Source organism: Sphaeramia orbicularis, chromosome 15, assembly GCF_902148855.1.
Source record: "Sphaeramia orbicularis chromosome 15, fSphaOr1.1, whole genome shotgun sequence".
Taxonomy (NCBI): domain Eukaryota; kingdom Metazoa; phylum Chordata; class Actinopteri; order Kurtiformes; family Apogonidae; genus Sphaeramia; species Sphaeramia orbicularis.
This window is the reverse complement of record NC_043971.1, coordinates 46,372,285-46,394,993: the sequence shown is the minus strand read 5'-3', so window position 1 is coordinate 46,394,993 and position 22,709 is coordinate 46,372,285. Positions and strand designations below refer to the sequence as shown.

At 37.7% G+C, this 22,709-nt stretch overlaps 1 protein-coding gene across 1 annotated transcript in view; it reads left to right on the top strand.

The window, feature by feature from the left end:
- The window catches only part of kif20ba (kinesin family member 20Ba), a 183,908-nt gene extending 161,794 nt beyond the window's left edge, over positions 1-22,114 (top strand). The window contains exons 31-34 of the mRNA XM_030156429.1: positions 7,292-7,366; positions 13,355-13,472; positions 19,119-19,258; positions 21,209-22,114. Coding sequence (XP_030012289.1) covers positions 7,292-7,366; positions 13,355-13,472; positions 19,119-19,258; positions 21,209-21,289 — 414 coding nt within the window. The 3' untranslated portion in view covers positions 21,290-22,114. The remainder of the gene's footprint in view (positions 1-7,291; positions 7,367-13,354; positions 13,473-19,118; positions 19,259-21,208) is intronic.
- Positions 22,115-22,709: the final 595 nt, after the last annotated feature.

Below are 22,709 nucleotides of genomic sequence, written 5' to 3'. Positions count from 1 at the left end.
GCATGTCGTATTATTTTTCGCATTTTGTATTAGGTCAAAATTTAAAAGTTGTTCATTTTTGCATGATTTTTAAAATTATGACCCAGCCCCAAAAATCAGTACATTGTATTCAATGGACAATTACTACACGAGCACCCTTACCTAAAGTGAATAAAAAATGCACATTGGCACATTTTAAATCATTTGACCTAACTCAAAAAAACAATAATGCATATTAACCAATGTTGCTTGTAATCATTGACATATACGAGGCTGCAAAAATAAGAAAATAGGTAATTCAATTCTCAAGTAGTAGAATTGAAAAATGTTGAAATTTAGAAAGAAAACAAAAAGAGTTTTGCATCAAAAAATATGGTTTGTTCACACTACAAACATGCAAGCATTTAAAGTGTTAAAAAATATGACAATGAGTGTTTGGTATTTTTGTTTGTGGTTCAAGTTATGAAATACAAAAAAAAGTTAAAATCCCTCAAAACATATGCACGCTAAATTATGCAGATTATGCACTTTTGGTGATTAGGAAGAGCCTCTCTGGGTGGGATATCGGAGGGTTAATTTGATTGTAAAATTGCCTACACAAGAAAGTTTAATACAAGGATATTTGGCAATGGGTCCTCATTATTTTAATCTATTTGTGGGGAACACACAAATTTACAGTTTTTATAAGAGAAAAATACTGACACTCTAAAATGTTATACTTATATTAATTAGCCCCCAAACCTAATGTTAATCCAGTTGACAGTGGGCTGGAGGGATGACTTATTTTGTGGGCCAGTCTGGAAGTTGTCTGATTATCCACCAGTCAAAAATCTGTGGGATTTTTCCTTCAACTTTCAGATTACATCTACTGTACAAAAAAAAAACAATCTTGTGGAAAACAAAGGTTCACGTAGTATTGATATTTAAATCTATCAGGAGATGGGAAGTTTTATACCAGACCACACTTAAACTACCAAAACTACAAGACTGTGTCACTCATTGAATATCATGTGAAGCTTAAGCCTCAGTCACAAAGCTCCGTAGGAACAATGGGTTCATATGAATCTCCCGGCTCGTACGAGTCCTGGAGTTTGTAGACATTCGTGGAGGGAGCAGTAGTTTCTTACGTCCATCTTTTGAAGTCCGTACGGCTGCTGCAAGAGCAGCTTGAGGCCTCTGTGAGAAAACAACGTGATTTTGTGTCATAGGAACACCGTACAGTTGTCACGGTCTTCGTAAGGGTGCCTTGGGACCTTCCTACGTCAGACCTATGGCCACTTCACAAATTATTTTGCTTTATGCTGAACGTACATCAGCCCTACGTGAAACTCATGGCGCTCTCAAGCCGATGGGGTGAAGATCTTATGCTGTTTCAGAATATTTATATCGGTATATAAACAGTGGCCATGTACTCCATCCGTGTCTTGATCATTTCATCATCTATCATCAAGATAGTAATAATGCCCACAAGACTGAAACTTCTACAGCTACAAGATCCAGCAGTTGTTTTGACTGTTTCAGTCCGACAGCAGCGGAAGAAGAGGGACATTCTAAAGGGCTTAACATAAAAAACAGCCTAACGTAGTTTAATGCCCCAAAACAGTGATAAATCATCACCAAAGTTTGTGTGGACATCTGTAGTTATATCCACTTTCACCTCCACAAAAAAAAAAACTTAACATAGTTTAATCTGAGAGTACTGTTCACTCATTAGTTCATTCATTTTCTGAACTGATTTATCCTCTAGACGGTCACAGAGGTGCTGGAGCCTATCCCAGCATTAGAGATGTCCACACATGATTTGGTGATTATTGATACTCTTTTCAGACATTAAATTAAGTCAGAGTCCTGCACCGGGTCAGGTACCTGCGGATACCCGACGGGGTAACCCACAAAAACATGCATGGGCGGATAAAAAAAACATAGGAAGAATTTTTGTGTGTACGGGCACGGGTAAAATTACACGAAATGCGGGCGGGTAGCGAAGTGAAAAAAGGAAGGAAGGAAGTGAAAAAATAAAAGAAGATTCATGGATGAAAACAATGTGCAGGACATCTAATGATGATAATCATCTGATCCGGTTTGTTTTATTTTGAAGTGAGCTTCACCTCTATTTACATTCGGCCAACAACATCATTGAGCAGCGCAGACAGGTAGCCTTTACTGGAGGTGAAAAATAAAAGCACTGAAGAGGATGCGACTCTGAGCCAAAGCATCACATTGGATGATATAAAGAGGAAGATAGCCAACGAAGAATATACAGTTGTGGACAATCCATCCTCGAAGGCCAAGTCAGACGTTTAGTAGGCAGGTAGGCTGCTGCTGCATATAGGTTATTTCATTCAGTCAGAAGGATGTTTTTTTTGTTCTGATTCAATCCTGAACACTTAGTGACAATGTTCCCTCTGTAATTAGCACACTGTTCTTTGGCAAAATGAGTTGATGGAGACCAACAGTTTTTCTTTTACTTTGTTGTTGCACTTTTGGACTGTGTATCGCCACTTGGGCATTTTTAAAAATGTTTTTCTTGCCAAGTGCGTACGTGCTCCTGTATGTGAGCAATGTATATATAACATTGTTTATTGATGGCGTACGTTTTAACAAAAATATCGCCCTTAAAAGTGAGTTACCGTGTTGACAAAGGGCCGGATCTTCTGAAGGTTTTCGTGTATTAAAACTTGTGCAAACTCATTGCACACTCAAAAAAATGTACAAACTGATTTACTAACAGCGTGCACTAAGGGTTGCGGCTTTCAAAGGTGCAAAATAGCGCGTCTGCATCCAGTTAGTATGTTTACCATAATGAATATGCAAGATGAGGCGTTTACACGCAGTTGTGCATGTGCTGGGAGGAGAAAATGTAAATATATTAATTTAGCACACGCAAAGTGATTTATCAAACCAGAAAGCAATTTTGCTCATAGAAACTGCATCTATATTTACCACGTCTCAAAAGGAGGAGCAAACGGTTTGGATATGTAATTGCGCACACATGGAAGTGGTTAGGAGACATCAAAATGATGAAACAAGATGCAGAGAATGCATTTTTCACCCTCGTGTGAACATTTTTGGAATGACGGAAGAAAAAATAATTGAGATGTATGCTCTTCCCCACCCCACACACACACTTTATGGGACTCTTTTCCACCCCACTTAAAAATACGCACTGACATTAGGTTACAGTGGGACTAAATTATGTGCACCTGACAGTCATTCAGTCTGCAAGACTTTGCACCTGTTGACATTTGTGCAAGTAATCTGAGTAAATCACCTGCAAACAGCGGTTCAACCCCACACGCAAAATTCTACATTGTGCACGCAAATTAGTACACGCAAATTGGGATCTTAGTAGATCCGGCCCAATATGTTTAATCACGGGTTGGGTCGGGTTGTGGGTCTAATGTACACGGGTACGGGCAGGTGCGGATTGGACATGAAAAAAAGTGCGGGTAGTGGGTCGGGCTGTGTTAAACAGCTTGGCGGGTATGGGCGGGTGCAGGTTTGGAAAAGTGGACAGGTGCAGGACTCTGAATTATGTTAAGGAACGTGTGGGTCCTGGAAAGGCCTTCTGATCCACAAACGTCATGCATTGTTCTTATGTAGTTCATAAGGCATTTGTTAGTGCGCTGTCCGAAAGGGGGTTTTGTACTGCGTTCGTAGAAAATCTTGGACAAGATTGCTCTCCTGCCTACGAACTTACTGTCCACGAACACCCCATGAACATTCGATTCTTATACAGCCGCCTTGAGAAGGTCGTATGAAATGGTCCATAAATCATTCGCATGGTGTTCGTAGCCGTTCGTAACGGCATTTGTGACTTTATTCAGGCTTTATTCATTACAAATACCTGTATTATGGTAATCATCAAGTTTTCTTCCTCAAGGAAAAATTTTGAAACTTGGTCATAATAATACAGTCTTATACTGTACATTATAGCTCTGTTAACTCTGCTCTGTTCTTTTAGACAGAAAACAACCACAGTAAAAAGACAAATCACCTCTATTTTCTGCACGGTTTGTGTTTTTAATTGCTGCACTAAAGCTCTGCTTGAAATTGTCTAAAAAAAAAAAGTCAGAATTGCCACAGTGTAGTCTGATGAATGAATTGCAAACTTAGCAAAGATAGTAACACATAACATATATAGTATCATATAATAACTTTATACCATCATAAGTATCATAATCAAAGTATCCTGTACAGAAGAATAATGCTGTATTTATACTCAGCCTCAGCCTTCATTCTTTTACTTTAGAGCTATTTCCAGGAGAGAAAACAAATGGCAGTTCTTCTATTTTCATCACTTTTTTCAGTTTTACTTAACTTGTAAAGTTGTTTCTTATGGTTCTTAGGTCTGGCATTTCATGTGTCCAATATTTCATCAGCACAAATGAAACTGAGTTTAGATTCCAATTTGAGAAACCTCAGCTCTTCGAATGAAGAATTTTTAGTCTAACAAGAGATCATTTTCTAGCATAACAGCCCCTCACTATCTTCTCTTCATCTTTCTTTTTGCTCAGCCTGAATCTACATTATCTTTCGTCTCATTTATTTTCACCACGCTCCCTCTATTGCCTCATCTCTCCGTTACACACACACACGTTTCATCGTTTCATGTTTGCTTTTCCAACACTCCAATTACAGTTTATCTCCATTACTTATCGCTGCTCATCTGTATCTCCTCTTATTTTTTGCTTCCTTGGTTTCTTTCTCTCACTTCCACTGTTTGCTTTTTACTATCTTTCCCATCCTAGACATCTACACTCCTCTCTTTCTCGTCCTCTCTCCTTTCCTCCCTCAAATTATTTCTATAAATATTTGCTGAGTCACAGATGAATCCACATGTTGTGACCCCCCCGCCCTTCTTGCTCTTCTTTTTAATGTACCTGGACTATGTTTGCGGCATCCACTATGCCCACTCCACTGCCATCTGCCAAGCCTCCCTCTCAGGTCAGAATTCCCTGACAGCTCCCTGTGAGCCAAAATCACCACATTTATTAATACTAGAGTTGACCAGGGGTTTGTTGTGGTGAAATAGATAAACGAAAATGTTTGTTTTAGTTGAAATAGGTCTGTGTTTATTTTTGTGTAGAAACAGATAAGATAATAAAATATTAATCATTCATTCATTTTTCTGAACCCGCTTTATCCTCACTAGGGTCACGGGGGTCGCTTGGAGCCTATCCCAGCTACATAGGGGCGAAGGCGGGGTACACCCTGGACAAGTCGCCAGTTCATCTCAGGGCTAAACATATAGAGACAAACAATCACGCTCACATTCACACCTATGGGCAATTTAGATTAACCAATTAACCTATCAGTGCATGTCTTTGGATGGTGGGAGGAAGCCGGAGTACCCGGAGAGAACCCACGCAGACAGGGGGAGAACATGCAAACTCCACACGGAAAGGTCCCACCCCCCGTCGACTGGTGTTTGAATCGAACCCAGGACCTTCTTGCTGTGAGGCACAAGTGCTAACCACTGCACCACCAATATTATAATATTATAAAACATTAATAAAACAGAAAATTGAGATTAAATTGAAAAAAAAAAAATTTAAATGTTGACCAGGGTGATTTTTGGATCTGTTTGACTGTAGATGGCATGTCGCATACCAACCTTTGTTTTTTTTATTATGATGCACACTGATTATTTGTGATCAAGGATAGTGATAACTGATTGATACATCTACAGTTTCATAGCAGTCTATAATACTTATTGATTGTTACACTGTTGAGTATTTAAAAATAGGTTGTCCTTTGACACTCTTATACATTTTATTAATTATACAGAGCCTTGTCAAAAAAGTCCCGTACTCTAATATTCCATCAGACCACACCGATTAGCTTTGCCGTGTAGTGTTTCTATTAAAAAAAAATATACAATGTCACAACATTTATTTTTTTACCTTTTATGGACACATAATGTTCCTAAACTTAAACCTAACCAAGTGAAGCAACCTCAGATCAGTGCCCCCAAAGGCTTCTACTGTAGGCACAAGGCATGATTGGCATAATCCCTTCATCTGCCTCTCTTCTCACCCTGATGCACCCACCACTCTGGAACATGTGTTATGTTTTGTTTTGTTTTTTTTGCCGCTGAAGAAATTATGATGAAGAATTGCTATAAGCCCGTCAGCTTCAGGTCTGAAATCTGAACTCCACCATGTGAACTCCAGTGAATGTGATTTACACAGATACTTTAGGATTGCATGGTTGTGAAAACATTTTGTTAGATTAATTTGTTCCATTGGAATGTTGTAAGTAATTAACATTGTACCTTGACTGTTTAATTTATTTAGATATTGCAAACATTGTAATCATGTTGGTCTGCAATGATACAAAAATGCTGTGGATCTAGTCAAATGCAATACAGTCACACACAGCCTAAACCTCCAGAAACCAGAGGAAATTGGAGGAAAACTAATGATTTGCTTTTAACTTGCTTACAAAATTGTGATTCAGATGGTGGATTATGTTGTGATCCATGATCTGATATTTCTGTGCATTTATTACTAAAAGGCAATCATTGTCTTTTGTTGAGACTGAATTGCTAGAGTCATTTGAAATAATGAAGTGGCAATGCATAAACATCTGGGTTACATACTGCCTGAAGGTTTGAGCGGACAAAATCTGAAGACTGTCCTGTTTTATTTGTGTGTTAGTATGCATTTAGCTTCCATTCACTCAGTCACTCATAGCTCATTTCTGTCATATCATCCAACTCATTCCCTTGGAGAAAATATGTCCAATACTTGAGTTGACGAGCTGATTGTTGTAATTAGGGGAATGGAGAAAAAAAAATCCAGAAAATAGCAAAATACTTTCTACAAGAAAGCACAAATCTGTCACATATGTTTTTGTGTTTGTTTTTCTTTGTTTAACCATAATGAAAGGTGCTCATTATCAACATCAGTCTCATGCTAAAGTGAAAGCTCTCAGAACATGTATCTCGAGTGGTAGCAGTTGAGCATGTCATGCTTTGAGCCCCTGTGGCAGGTAAATAACCCTAAATTGGAGCTCGTTTTCTCTCCTTGAAATTTATTCTGCTCGGCAAAACGGTAAAAGTGGACTCGAGCATCCACTGACGCTGACACACAAAGTGTCTGAATGTTTTTCTCCCTATGCCTACCTCCATTAAGGACCGGCCCCATCTCGTTCAAACTGTCCTACCATTATGAAGCATTTTGTGGTTGTTTTTAGGATCATGTCTCCTTCTCACCTCTGTTCAGTGCACACATAAACACTTGGCTTGTGTCTGTGTGCATATTTATTTTGTTAATGCTTAGACCGTGTCTCTCCTCTGTGTTGACAGGAAGAGGTGGAGGCAGAGAACAGAAGGAACTCAAGGGCCAAAGTAACGCCCAAGCTGACCCCACACCAGGAGGAGGTGATAAGCGCACACAGACACACACTAATTCATGAATAAACATGCGCACAACAAACATATGCTCATTCTCATGTCACTCATCCTCCACGATTATTCAGCTACAAGCAGAATTAATTCACCAGCACCAAAAGTAACTATGTAACTAATGATAACCACATATTGACTTATGTCTTTATGAAGACGGAAGCAGTTTTTTTTTTTTTTCACATTACTGGGGGAAAAGAATGAATATATTAAATGACCAAAAATAATTATTTGTGTAAAAAATAAAGGCCTCTGAATTTCTGCCAAAGATGTCACGTGTTGGATTGTCGAGGTATTGGCTGAATATTTACAGACAAATAGGCTGGGATATGTATTTGACCACTAGGGGCAGTAGTGAGTCACACAAACCATACAGAAAACAGGTTATTTGTGATTTAAAAAAAAAAAAAAAAAAGATTTTATTGATTCCACCATGGGGAAGTTTATGAATGAATGAATGAATGAATGAATGGTTTAACAAAAACACATCCACCATCTCCACTTAATAATCCTGAATTATCTTATACTTAAGGCATTTTTTAAACTTTGTCAGTGAAGTGAACAACTTAAATTCATCATCAAGTCCATTACATAATTTCACACCCACAACCAAAATACATCTGGATTTCACATTTGTCCTCACTTTGATACATTCAAAAATATAAAGACCTCTTACATTATAGTTACTCTCTCTTAATTTATGGAACTCTTAAATGATATTTGGAACAATATTATTTTTTACGTTATAAATCACCGCTAATATTTTAATATATACAATATCTGCCAATTTTAAGGTATTAAGTTGAGTAAATAAATTATTAGCTGCTTGAAAATATCCTACTTTATTAATTATTCTAATAGCTCTTTTTTGTAATTTTACTAATGTGTCTACACTAGTTTTTCCTGCATTTCCCCATATTTCTGCACAATATGTTAAGTAGGGCATAACCAAAGAACAATATACCACATATAAGCTATTTTTATTTATTAAGTCCCTTCTTTTATACAGAATGCCTATAGATTTAGACACTTTACTTTTAATATACAGGGTGGGGAAGCAAAATTTACAATGAACATTTAGTTGTTTTTTCTCAGCAGGCACTACGTCAATTGTTTTGAAACCAAACATATATTGATGTCATAATCATACCTAACACTATTATCCATACCTTTTCAGAAAATTTTGCCCATATGAGTAATCAGGAAAGCAAACGTCAAAGAGTGTGTGATTTGCTGAATGCACTCGTCACACCAAAGGACATTTCAAAAATAGTTGGAGTGTCCATAAAGACTGTTTATAATGTAAAGAAGAGAATGACTATGAGCAAAACTATTACGAGAAAGTCTGGAAGATACTATTAAAGAAGAATGGGAGAAGTTGTCACCCAAATATTGGAGGAACACTTGCACAAGTTTCAGGAAGCGTGTGAAGGCAGTTATTGAGAAAGGAGGAGGACACATAGAATAAAAACATTTTCTATTATGTCAGTTTTCTTGTGGCAAATAAATTCTCATGACTTTCAATAAACTAATTGGTCATACACTGTCTTTCAATCCCTGCCTCAAAATATTGTAAATTTTGCTTCCCCACCCTGTACTCAATGTGGGGTTTCCAACACTGTTTATTACCAATGATGACACCTAAAAATGTAGCTTCATAAACTCTTTCTATTTCCACAGCATTTAAATATAGTTTTGTATTTTCAGCATTTCTATTACCTGAAAAAAATCATACACTTTGTCTTATTTTCATTTAAGTTTCAAGTTAATTTATTATAATCAAACCATTTCTTTATCAACACCAATTCTTTTTCTGTTTCTTGTACTAACTCAAATATATCTTTTCCAGTACAAAATAAATGTGTATCATCAGCAAACATAATACATTTCAGCATGTTTGATACAGAAAAAATGTTATTTATATAAAGTGTAAATAATTTTGGTCCCAAGACCGAGCCTTGTGGAACTCTGCATATCACATTCTCAAACTGAGATTCAGTGTTTTTCGTAGCTACATACTGATATCTGTTATCTAACTAACTGTGTAACCATTGTTTTGCTATACCGCTTAAGCCATAATTTTCATGCTTCTTTAACAGCTTAGCATAATCAATCATATCAAATGCCGTACTCAAATCATTGAACACACCCACTGCATTTAATTTTTGATCTACTGCTGTCACTATATTTTCCACAAATTCCATTATTGCCATGGTTGTTGAGCAATTGCCCCTAAACTCATATTGATGATCATTAGACTGAGACACCTGGTGGGCCTCTCTGGTACTGTTTTTAACTGGTTTCAATCCTATCTCACAGACAGGAAATTTTTGGTAAGTATGGATACATGCTCTTCAGCGATCCATGAAATTAGATGTGGTGTGCCCCAAGGATAAATCTTAGGCCCCATACTTTTTAATTTATATATGCTCCCACTTGGGGATATCATCAGGAGACATGGCATCAACTTTCACAGCTATGCTGATGACACACAGCTGTATACTGCCATGTCTCCTGAAGACATTCGGCCAGTTGATGCCCTTTTTAACTGTATTTTAAATATTAAAACCTGGATGGCAGAAAACTTCTTACAGCTCAACCAGGGCAAAACTGAAGTTTTAGTTATCGGTCCTGAGGCTACGAGAGAGAAATACTTAACAAAATTACAAGCATACTCTTTCAACCCATCTGTACAAGTAAAAAACCTGGGTGTTATCTTTGACTCTGAGCTCACTTTCATCCCACACATTAAATCTATTGTAAAAACAGGTTTTTACCATCTTAAGAACATAGCCAGAGTCTGTCCAGTTCTCTCTCGAGCCAACACGGAGATGCTGATGCATGCTTTTATTTCCAGTAGGATTGACTACTGTAATGCCCTGCTTTCTGGTCTTCCCAAAGAGAATCTCACAACTCCAACTTCTCCAAAATTCAGCCGCTCGAGTGCTGACGAAGACCAGAAGGCGGGCTCATATTACACCGGTTTTAAAATCACTGCATTGGCTCCCCGTGTGTTTCAGGATTGAATTTAAGGTCCTTTTAATAGTCTTTAAATGTCTTAATGGTCTTGCGCCTTCTTATGTTTTAGACTTGCTTTTACCCTATGAACCCTCGCGGACCCTGAGGTCCTCTGGCACTGGCCTTTTAACAGTTCCAAAAGCCAACACAAAAACCCATGGCGAGGCAGCTTTTCAGCATTATGCTCCTCGCCTCTGGAACAGCCTGCCAGGGAACCTCAGGGCCGCAGAGAATGTAGAAATTTTTAAAACCAGGCTCAAGACCCACCTTTTTAATTTGGCTTTTAACTGATGCTTCTGTTTTATCTATGCAAAGGTTTTATAGTTATATTTAATATATATATCTTAAGATTCTTTTAACCAGTGCTTGTGTTGTATCATTTTAATGTTTAATATTTTTATTATTTTCATATGTCTTAAATTTAGCTTCTTTTAATCAGTTCTTTTATATCTTTTTAATGTTTCTTATTCTCCGGTGTTTCATCAGAGGGAGCCCTCCATGCCGGGGGGCGGCTGTGGACTCCGGGGGCTGTGGCGCCTTCTCTCACTGGGGTCCGCTCCTTTCTGGTGGGTGGGGGTCCCAGTTGGCCCTCTCCCACTAGTTGGGATGCGGGGCTGTGTTGCTGGTGCCTGGTCACCGGGGTCGGCGGCTGCCTCCTGGTGCGGATGGCTCCCTGAGACAGCGCCTCCTAAATTGATCTTTTACTTTTACTTGTACATTTTTGTTCTGGTCTACCTGTGCTCAGTCAGTCTTCTTAAGTATGTGTGAGCTTGTGGGTTTGCATGTATATATGTGTGTGTGTGTGTGTGTGGGTGTGAGTGTGGGTGGGGGGCGGTACTGATTTTTAAACTGATATGTAAAGCACTTTGTGCTACAGTTTTTAATGTATGAAAAGTGCTATATAAATAAAGATTATTATTATTATTATTATTATTATTATTATTATTATTTAGTAAATTGTACTTATCAATGAAATCTTCAAGTTTATTTGCAAATAGTTTTTGTAATATTTTTGAAAATTGAGGTAACAAAGATACTGGGCTGTAATTGGACAATAATTGTTTATTACCACTTTTGTAAATCCGTATTATCCTGGCTATTTTCATCTGATCTGGAAAGACACCAGTTGAAAATGATTTGTTGCATATATACGTAAATGGTTCAGTAATACAGTGGATGACTTCCTTGATGAGAGATATCGATACCATTTCAGTCTATAGATTTTTTGTTTTTAAATTTTCTTACTACTTCTAACACGTCACTATGACATACTTCACTTAAAAACATTGTATTGCTGTTAATAACTGTATTGATCTTCATATCTAAAACTATTGGTAGGTCTTTAGCTAGGTCAGTGCCAATATTAACAAAAAAATGATTGAAAACATTGGCAATTTCCCTTTTATCTTCAGTTGTTGCATTTGCATGTTCAGTGCTTATTGGGGCGGCCATGGCTCAGTTGGTAGAGCGGGTTGTCCAATAACCGAAGGGTTGGCGGTTCGAATCCCGCTCTGTCCTAGTCAGTCCGTTGTGTCCTTGGGCAAGACACTTCACCCTCCTTGCCTCCAGTGCCACCCACACTGGTGTATGAATGTTTGGTGGTGGTCAGAGGGGCCGTAGGCGCAAAATGGCAGCCACGCTTCTGTCAGTCTGCCCCAGGGCAGCTGTGGCTACAGATGTAGTTTACCACCACCAGAGGGAGAATGTGAGAGCGAATGAATAATGGGTCAATAATGTAAAGCGCTTTGGGTGTCTAGAAAGGCGCTATATAAATCCAATCCATTATTATTATTATTGGGAAGTCCCTAACTTTTTTATTTTGTATGACGTTATTATTTACTCTCCAAGTACCCCTAATTTTTATATCTCTGCAACAATTGATCATAATAGTCTTTTTTCTGCTTTTTTATTATAGCTGTTAATCTATTTTTGTAGTTCTTGTAGAACTTGTCCTTTTCTTTTGCCAGATGCTTTATAAAATCCCTGTAGAGTTTCACAGTTAACAGCAGCAAATAGAAAAAAAAAAATACACTGCACGGAAGACAAGCAAAATATATACAGGAGTGAAACATGAAATATAAAGACAAAAAAATAACAAATCTGCTATTTATATGATTATTTATATAAATTTAGATTTAAATATTATTTACAATACTATTTCATATGCACTTGGTGTGATATGGGGGGGGGGGGGGGGGGCACCGGCAAACTGTTTTGTCACTAACATAAATCAGTAGTAAATGTAACGTTAGTCACATAGGTATGAACTGGGACTGTTCTGTGAGAGCAGGGGGTTTGGAGGAGACTGAATGAGGTATGCATGGATCCCTGAGCCAGAGCCTCAGCCAGGGTCAGAGTCTGAGTTGGGACCGTACAGGGACTTTTTTTGGACTTTTTAACTGAGTATTTTCAAAATGTAGCTTGCTAGAACTGTTGGTCTAAGATCTCAGACCCCACCTTTAAAAGATTTCAGTTTTTTTTTTCAATTGACTTGTACAGGTTATAGGTGGAAAAAGTTTTAAAATGATTTATCTAGCTCTCATTATTTTACATCACAAAAACCTGACATTTGAACAGGGGTGATTAGACTTTTTATATCCATTGTATGTAACCCCCTATCGGTCTAAAAATACCTGTGTCTGACCAAAATCTTGCATCATGTGGTTGATTATGTACAACCTTTTAAAATAAGTTTAGTGGAAGTGCAGAAGATTAATTTGTGATTAGGTCACTTGAATTATAACATGCAAAAAGGGAATTAATACTGTCACTCACTGAAGAAAACTTGGGGACTCTTTTTTTCCCACTTGAACTGCTGCTGGAATTCTACCTCTATATACATATAAGATCCAACAGCAGATCATTTATGCCACTTCTGATACTTTTAGCACTGAAAATGAATGGTGAATGTGAACAGGCTAATGATTGTCTTTGATCAATGGTCAGATCTCCACCTCAGCCAGTCGTCATGACTCCCAGAGCAGTATCCACAGCAGGAAAGAAGGAACGCTGCAGAAGATTGGGGACTTCCTGCAGAGTTCCCCCACACTGTTTGGCACCAAAGGTTAGTGTGTCAGAATAGAGCCTTACATCATGCAGCATATGGACTGAATGCTAAGCTGCACAAAACTGATCAATACTTAAATAAGAATAAAAATCACATGCAGGCATGTAGCTTAAAGGCTGTCTATGTAATTTGTATGTGCTTATGTGCATGGTTTTTACTGCTAGCTTATAAAAGCTATATTTATATTTTTAAGCTATGAAAATAGCTTAAATCTTTGTATATATGTATGTTTATATATTTATAAGCAATAAATAGAGAGACAGATATAGAAAAGTAAACACATGAGAGAAGGGTGGATGAAGATGAGGTGGAACAGGCGGTCAGTTGTCGTAGGTTGATCTGAAGAGGTGAGATTTGAGTTGGCTTTTGAATGGAGCGAGTGTGTCAGAGTTCTGGATGTGAAGGGGCAGGGAGTTCCAGAGGGTTGGGGCAGCAATGGCAAAGGACCTGTCACTCAGGGTACGGAATTTAGTCTTAGTGATGGGGATGAGAAGGTGAGCGTCAGCAGAGCGGAGGCAGTGAGTCGGGGAGTAAAGATTAACTTTACTATGATATCATAATGTTTGCTTTTCTGTCCCATTATTTAACACCACATGTTCTGTATGAAGGGGGTATGCCTGGGAGCAGTCTTTCCAGTTATTCCCACCTCCTCCCACCATCCAATCACATGCACATAAGAAGTTAATTGGTCAATCTAAGTTGGCCATAGGTGTTAGTGTGAATGATTGGTAGACTGTATACATACTATTTGTATCTGCTTTGCAATTAAATGGCGACACATACAGGGTGTACTCTGTCTTTCCCTTTGTCACCTGGAATAGTTCCCTGGTTTCCCACAACCCAACAGGATTAAGTGATTTCAGGAAATTAATGAGTGAATGACATTTAACACCATATTCTTTTGTAAAAACATTCTGTGACGGCAGAATGTTTCTGGAAATGATTCACTAAAATCACACGTCAGTATGGTGACAATTTACTTTTAATAATAATTGGTTGGATTTATATAGCACTTTTGTAGGCACTCAGAACGCTTTACACTGAATCCATTATTCATTCACATCATAGTGACACACTGGTGGCTGTAAACTACATTATAAAAGAAACATGTAAAAGGTGATTAAAAACAGCAAGGAAGAAAACAACACATAAAATCCAAAAATGTAAAAACACATATTAAAGTAAGAGTTGCAGTGTAGAGATTCGAAGGAGAATATAAAATTTTAAGAAGTCAAAAGCCTTTTAGTCAAAGGCAGCAGTGAACAGGTGAGTCTATAACCTTGACTTAAAAGAACTTAGACTCTCAGCAGACCTGATATTTTCTGGTAGTTTTTTCCAGATATACGGAGCATAGAAACTGAACGCTGATTCTCCATGTATTGTACAATCAGGGTGGTTCTGATTTGTAATGCCTTGCTACTCTGGCTGATTAAGGCTTATTTCTCATAATATATATTGCATTTCTTTTGTTGTTCACTATATTAATAACTTAATATATAATTAATAACACATTTTTGAACACTGTAACTTAAAAAAAAAAATTGTCCAACTGATTTCTCAAACACTATTTAACCAATTCAAATTTCATGCTTTTTTTTTTTTTTTAAGTTTTTTTTTAAAGTTTTTTGAAAAGATTTAAAGTTAAGACTCAAAATTAATCCAGGGTATCAGGGAGCAGGAGGGGCACTTTTCAACTGAATATCAAAGTCAACAGTGATACATGTGCCAAAACATGTACCACTAAGCAATTTTAAAATTTATTATTATTTTTTCTCAAAGTCAGTATTTCCAGGTGAAAAACCTAATATTAACAATTGGCACCAATTTTTGTCAGTATTGGTCTAGACCAATTAATCAGCCACTCAAATGAGAGAGATTTGACATGTGAACCTTAATTTTGACAAATTTCTATTTTCCCAGTTAAAACCCCTGTTACTTGAAGCCAGTAGGTTGGCAGATACAAACTGGGCTGGGATGGGTTTTTTTTTTTTTTTTTTTAGATAAATCCATTATAACTATTAAAAGTTACAGAAGAAAGACCAGAAACAAGCATGAGTTGAAAAGCATGTTGAACACTAGTCATTATTTTAACCATTGAACTGACATGCTGCAGTTGGCCTTCTGATCTTTGGAAGCTGCTGTTTTTTAAGTGATCTCCATGTTTTAATGTGCTTACAGAAACAAAGGTAAAAAGAGGAAAAAAAGAGGATTCCAGTAATTATTAGTTGATGAAATACTGATTCACTATCACACTCTGCCCTTTACACAGATATCTTTACTGATGCAATATTTCTGAGATTTTATGTGATATTTAAAATTCAGATGTACGTATTCAAATCATGATCAAAAAGAATTCTGAGCTTTTTTCTTCTCACACTGATGGCTGCATCGGCTTTGTCTTTCTGCACTGCATATCTTTGACTTTCATCATATTCATTCACCTCCGGTCATTGAACCAGAACACAGGAGGCAGTCGTGTGGCTCCAAAAAGTTTAGTTTAATAGGTGCAATCAGAGCGAAAAAACAAACAAACAAACAAAAAAGCAAGGACAATCATACAAGACTCTGCTGAAGTCTTTTGCCGAAGGATAATACGGCTTTGACAAAGTAACCAGGCAAGGGCAATGGTTTGGGACACTAATGATGACTTGGGGGAGGGAGTAAAGACATGCAGCATATTGGAATAAACGGCAGGCATCTGTGTTTCATCCCCCCGGGGACTGGCCACTTTACTTGGACACTTAATTGTCCCCCCTGGGTTCTGACACGAGGTTGCTGGCATCTGCTTCTCCCTCCCTCCCTCCCTCCCTCCCTCCCTCCCTCTCTACTGCTCATGCTCTGCCTTGATGCCTCCACTCTCTCACCTTCAATCATCTTTTGTCCGCTGTGTCCCTGGTCTTTTCCTTCCAGTCCTATTCTTTTCATTCATCTTCTAAAGCTATAAACAGTCCTATACAAAGTAATCTGCTCTTGCCTTGGCATGCTGTAGGCACTCATGTAGTTTTAGCAGTGAGATGATGCAGAGTTGAATAACTCCTGTCAGGATTGTCAAGGTCGCTTTCATTTGTCAGTAGGAATATGCCAATACTTATACTGATAGTTAAAATGTCATTTTGGCTGATAGCTGGTGCATATATTATAGCAGTGTTACTTTCTGTTTATTTTTGTGTTTTTGCTCAAATGTATCCACCCTCAACAAAGACATTTTCATGATAAATAGAAGGAAGTTACACTTTAAAGCCTTTCAGTTCTTCATCATATCATCAATAATTGCATTCATTGTTAAATCATCCACTCATCGTACTGTATAACAATATACAGAGTGTACCATAAGTGGATGATTTAACACTAAATAAATAAATAAATACCAATAAATCATACGATTAATCCTTGCAGTGCTAGTCATAGCAAATGATAATGACAATGACATATCACATGGTGTCCCAGTGGGTTGAAGTCATCCACTGAGCTGTCTATAGGAAATTTAGATTCTTATTCAGAGTTTGCATTTGATTATGTTGTCTTTATGCTTTAAGTGAGCCCTCTGTGTGATGCTAATGTTCTTTTATGTTCCATGGATTCATGAGGGTCTGACCATCCTGTCCCCCTATGTAGACTCTCCATTTTTCCAACACATGACCCAGATCAAACTCGTGATGTCCTAAGTATGACATTATTGTCAGAGTGTGTAATGTCTGGTGTGATGCAGGTAGGGCTGCATGATTATGGCCAAAATGATAATCACGATTTTTTTGATCAATATTGTAATCACGATTATTAATGGTAAATGGATTGCACTTATATAGTGCATTTTGTGCACCTTAATGGTGCCCAAAGCGCTTTACAAAGCCTCACATTCACCCATTCACGCACACACTCATATATCAGTGGGCGGCTGCTGCCATGCAAGGCACTGCCAGGGCCTACTGGGAGCAATTTAGGGTTCAGTGTCTTGCCCAAAGACACTTCGACATGTGGACAGTCACAATTATTCATCATGTTAGGGAAAACGAATGGGTTTTAATAGCACTACTTGTAAACAGACGATATGTTAACAGTTTTCAATGCAAAATTAAACTTTAAATAAGAACATATGATAAATAATAAAACAAGCAAAATTTTCCCAAGAATTAAAAATTTGCCAAGGGCTAACTGAGTAAATATGCTATTACAGAGTGCAATCACGAAGTGCAACTCAGTGGAAACAATTACAGCTTATACAGAAAAGGCAATAACATTACGCTTAGGCCTACAGGTTTTTGACAATAAACACTAGCCTGTCAACATTTTATGGCTTGAGAGACGAGCAAAGGCAGGTCACTACGTTTCCCCCAGCACTAAAGACCCTCTCTGAGGGGGAATTTGTTGCAGGAATGTGCAAGTACTTTTTTGCCAGCTTTGAAAGTCATGAGTAGAGTCTCTGATGTTCCTTCCACCAGTCCAGCGGGTCCTCTTCACTGTCAAGGGTGGCACACTCTAGGTAAGACTGAAGCTCGAAGGCTACAGCCTGTTGTTCCAGGTGAGGAAAGGATCTTGGTGTGGCTGCCCCAGTGACCTTGAAGAAGTTCCCCAAGGTCCTCTTTTTCTTAGATGTATTGGGTGCATCCTCTGCACTGTCTGCAATCCCTCCACATGGATCAGTTGCACCCTTCTCCTTGAAAAGTACATGATAAATAAAATAAGAAAAACAAATTCAGTCTTATGAAACGTATTTAACATCCATATTCAGATTACAGCTTATCAGTTACCTTTTAGCACATTTAAGTCTACTTAATATCTTTAATTTATTATAAATTCTGTATCTATGTATCCACAATTATTACTAACCATGCTTGCAGAGGCAGCCATTTCAGACATGAGTCTGGCCTGGATTGGTGCAGTCCTGTCCCCGCTGATGTATCTCAGCTTGAAACGTGGAACTAGAGCAGAGGCCATGTCAAGAAGTTCTTGTGTCTCTGGATCCTTGTATTTTTCCTCCAAGTGAGGATTTTGGTTTTGATGGTGTTGGTCAGGTATGGAACATCATCACTTACTTTGAGAATGGAGGAGCTAAACAGGTGGAGGACTGGCTTCACAAAAGAAACACTGACATACTTCTCACTAGACAGTGCATCAGTAAACTCAGTCAGAGGGTGGAGGGCTTTGTTGATGGCTTCCAGGATGTCAGTGTCTGCCATGTTGGGATGCGGTGTCTTGATTTTCAGTCAAAAGATAAGACTTGCAAAATGGCTCTCTGCTGCTCTAGGACTCTTGCGATCATTGCCTGCCTTGATCCCCACCATGTTCATCCCATGCTCTGGAAGCTTCAGCTCCTTTTGAGCTTGTACTAGCTCCTTTTTACACCTCCAGCTGTAGGAGAAACTACTGCGCGGTCAATCCATGGATCTCTCATTGCATTCTCTATAAAAGAATATAAGACTTATGTTTAATTAAAACAGAATATAACCTTGTATGCATATTCATCCAATCACTTTTTTTGCAATTGTTTTTTATTTTATTATAGTTAACATTTTTTAAAAAAATGTATTTAAATGAAATTTAAATATTTACATGTTATATAACAGAGTCCAAATCTTTTAACTATACAAACAAGCTACAACAGCTAAAAGATATGTTTCCTCTTCTGTAAAATCTCATCTATAGCCAAGAAGATGATGAGTCTGGTGAGCAGCAGGGGTGACGCAGACCCCACAGCCTCATCTTCCTCACTTCGTCTCAGAGCCAAGAAGAAGAAACTATACAGGCCTGAAATCTCCTCGCCCATGGACATGCCCCCACATCCAGTAAGCCTCACACATTTCAACATTTAACCTTCACCATGCATTCCTTTGCATTTGTTCTTCATGGGTCCTTGAATGTTAAACAAGTCAGCTGAATATATTTCTCTGTTGAAAAATGATCACATTTTGTACAAGTTCACTTAAAAGAAATAGAAATGAATAGACCTTTACTGCAATGAAAAATGCAATGGATAATATTAAATTGACCAGTCTTAACTGTCTTAATATGCAGTCATAAATTAATGTGGTTTAACACATTAATGTACAACTTTCTACATATAAAAATATGACATCCAGCTCTAAGTGGAGAATGCAGCACAATGGGTTTTTCTTTCCTGGAAAAGTCTTATAATGGTCAGATTTAACAAGATAAACATCAGATAACAAACTAAAATAGTAGTTTGCACAGTATCCCAACTACCCCTATCACAATTATTACATAATTGCCATATTGCATTTATTTGACGTAACTGATTATTTTACATCATTTCATGATTACTTCTACATGGTTTATCATCATACGACTGACATTCTTTTAACAACATCATCTTGTTGTATCTCAGTGTAGTTCATTGGAGAAATAGCTCTACTGTGCTTTATTTAGAGTTTTTATCATGGATGAATATTTAGTACCAGGCTTTATATTTTGAAGTCATGTTGTCACTGTAATATTCAATTTTCCTAATACAAGAAAAACAGAAATACATATAGTATATATTTTGATCATTAAAGTAATATTACATAATTTATTATAGATCATTCATATATTGCAGTGATGGCATGGTATTAGCTGCCCAGATAGTATCACTAATAATTACAGTTTGTGTGGCAGATTATCCTCAAGTTTTTAAAATTTTAATAGAATGACAACCCTAATCCCATTCGAGGAGAGAGAGGCTTTTCCTTAGTTTAAAAGAGTGAGACCTTTCAATTTATTAAAGAACATTTTTATCTTAAAACACTGTTTTCATTGCTTGTAAGAAGCACAATTTGTTTAAGGCCCCTTTTGCTCTTTTAGTGGCTATACTTGAATTCATATTTAAGTAGACAAGAACCATGTATTTCCTGCACTGGCAGCTTTTATTTACTTCATGAAGACAAATTGGTTATGTTTAAGAATAATCTAGTATGGCTGTTTTTGAACTGAATCTTGTAGATGTTGCACCCGGTCTTCTATCTGGTCTAATGGATTAAAACTGGCACTTAAAGGTGGGGTGTGAGATGTTTTCCTGGAGCATTTTTTATTACATTGCTTAAAATCCCCTTCACACCCCAATTACAACCAATTAATTAAAAGCTCTAACACAAAAATAAAAAAAATGTAGTCACCTGTGGAACGGACAGGACTGAAAAAACACCATCCAATCATTTTAAGCGCCCAATCAAAATGATTGAACGGTGATATGTCTATCAAACTCAACTGCCATTTGTCCCTCCCCCCTCTGTGCGTACCCCTCTTCGTGCGTGAATCGTGCGTTCTCAGAGGCTTGGAGCAATTTGTTCAGGAAACTAAGCCAGAGCCGGCTTAGCTAAATTAGGATGTAAAGTTCACCAGTAAACTGTTTTGTCACAAACATAAATCACTAGGAAATGTAACGTTAGCCATATAGGTATGAATTGGGGCTGTGTAAGAGTGAAGGTGTTGTAGGAGACTGAATGAGGCATGCATGGATCGGGGCCGGAGCCTCCGGAGCCAGGCGAATTGTTGCTGCGCAGTGCTCGTGAACCCTCGAGAACAAGTATTGTGCATGCCAGTACTCTGGAGGCATGGCTTCGGGGCAATGTCTGAAGAATGGGGTTTGGACTTTTGAATTGAGTATTTTCAAAATGTAGCTTGCTCAAACCATTTTTTTAAGATCTCATACCCCACCTTTAACTGCAAAACAAAAAAAAAAAACATACACTGGATGTACTGGTTTGCAGTAAAAAGTAGTTTGTGTTTTGACATTTTAGATTATCACCAGAGAACCAGATGAGAAGGAGAGTGACCATCAAATCATCAAGAGGTGCCTTCGCTCCAGGATCATCAAATAGTTAGTGCTGGTCTAGTGCTCTACATAATAGCTGTTATCAGACATGAAGGAAGCATTTAGCTGCTAACAGTTAACACAAGCATGTCCTCTTTAACCCTATCTAATCACAATTTACCAATATTTAATGGTTCATATAGTTGAGAACGGTCACATATTCAGATGATCACACAGATGTAGGTAGCTGCTTAAGGAGTTCTTCAATATTTTGGACTTTTTGTTACAAGAAGTTAAAGAAGTTGGGGCATGTTTTTTAATCAAAATATTGAACTGTTCCTCTAATTCGGCAGAAAATAACTGTTTAATTTAGGCTGATGGGTAGTGCTAATTTTTGTTATTCATATTATGTTTATATCCACTCATATAATAAGCACTCTACATTGTGTTTGTTTTTTTATGCACATATCCTTTAAAGTGGAGTCTCTATGCTGAAACTCACAGGCTCTGCTGTAGTTTGTAGTGAACACTAAACTGACAATTTCCATCAAAGCTGCTACTCAGAGTATTACAAATGTCTTAAGCTGGGGTTTTTGTACTGTAAAGCAGACATCCATATTACCTGCACTTTATGCCATTTTTGAAAAAAAAAAAAAGTGTAAGAAATTGAACAAAAACATTTGTGTGTACTGAGGCTGTAGAAGTACAGGCCCAACACCTGTCTGTAGTGTGGAGTAAACATAAAGAGAGCAGTGCCCAGTAAAACTCACTATCTTCTGTTTCAGAGACAGAGCTTCATGTATTGGATCTTTGTTTTGTACAATACATTAAATTTTGGTCAAAGTTCTGTTTGTTACCTGGTTTATTACATTTTTTTTTTTTTTAAATGAACCATTGTACATATTTTACAAACCCTTTTCCATCCGTTTTCCATGCTTGTATATTGTATTTTTTATAGGTCTTCTGGGGGAAAAATACAAAATAGTTTCCAGCTTTGTGACTGAAAACCCATCACAGACAGGGCAGAGACAGATTGAACAAACCTTTTCATATTTTGTCTGGTTTTGGTTTGAATCCACCTCACATGTAAACCTCAATCTTTTGCCAAAAATGCTGTGTTTCCTCAATTTGGCTAAAATGTCCACTTTAACTCATGAATGAGGTGATGCGATTTTAGAGGGCCAAGGTCCACGTCACTCCATTCACAGGACAATTCATTGAAAAGTCATTTTCTATCTATGTGTCACCTGTCTCCACTGCCCCACCCCTTTAGGAGACCACTAGACCCTATGCCATTCATTCCAAAGGGAGAGGTGAAGGTTTCACAGATTACAACTGACTCTTTCACCCCGTTCTCACCACACTAAACACATGACGCATTCTCCACAAGCCACATATTTTTCTGAACATTCTGACATTGAAATTGCTTTTTCTTTAGGCCTGTCTTTGTTTTAGTAGCATATTCTTCTGAGATCTGGAAATCAAAG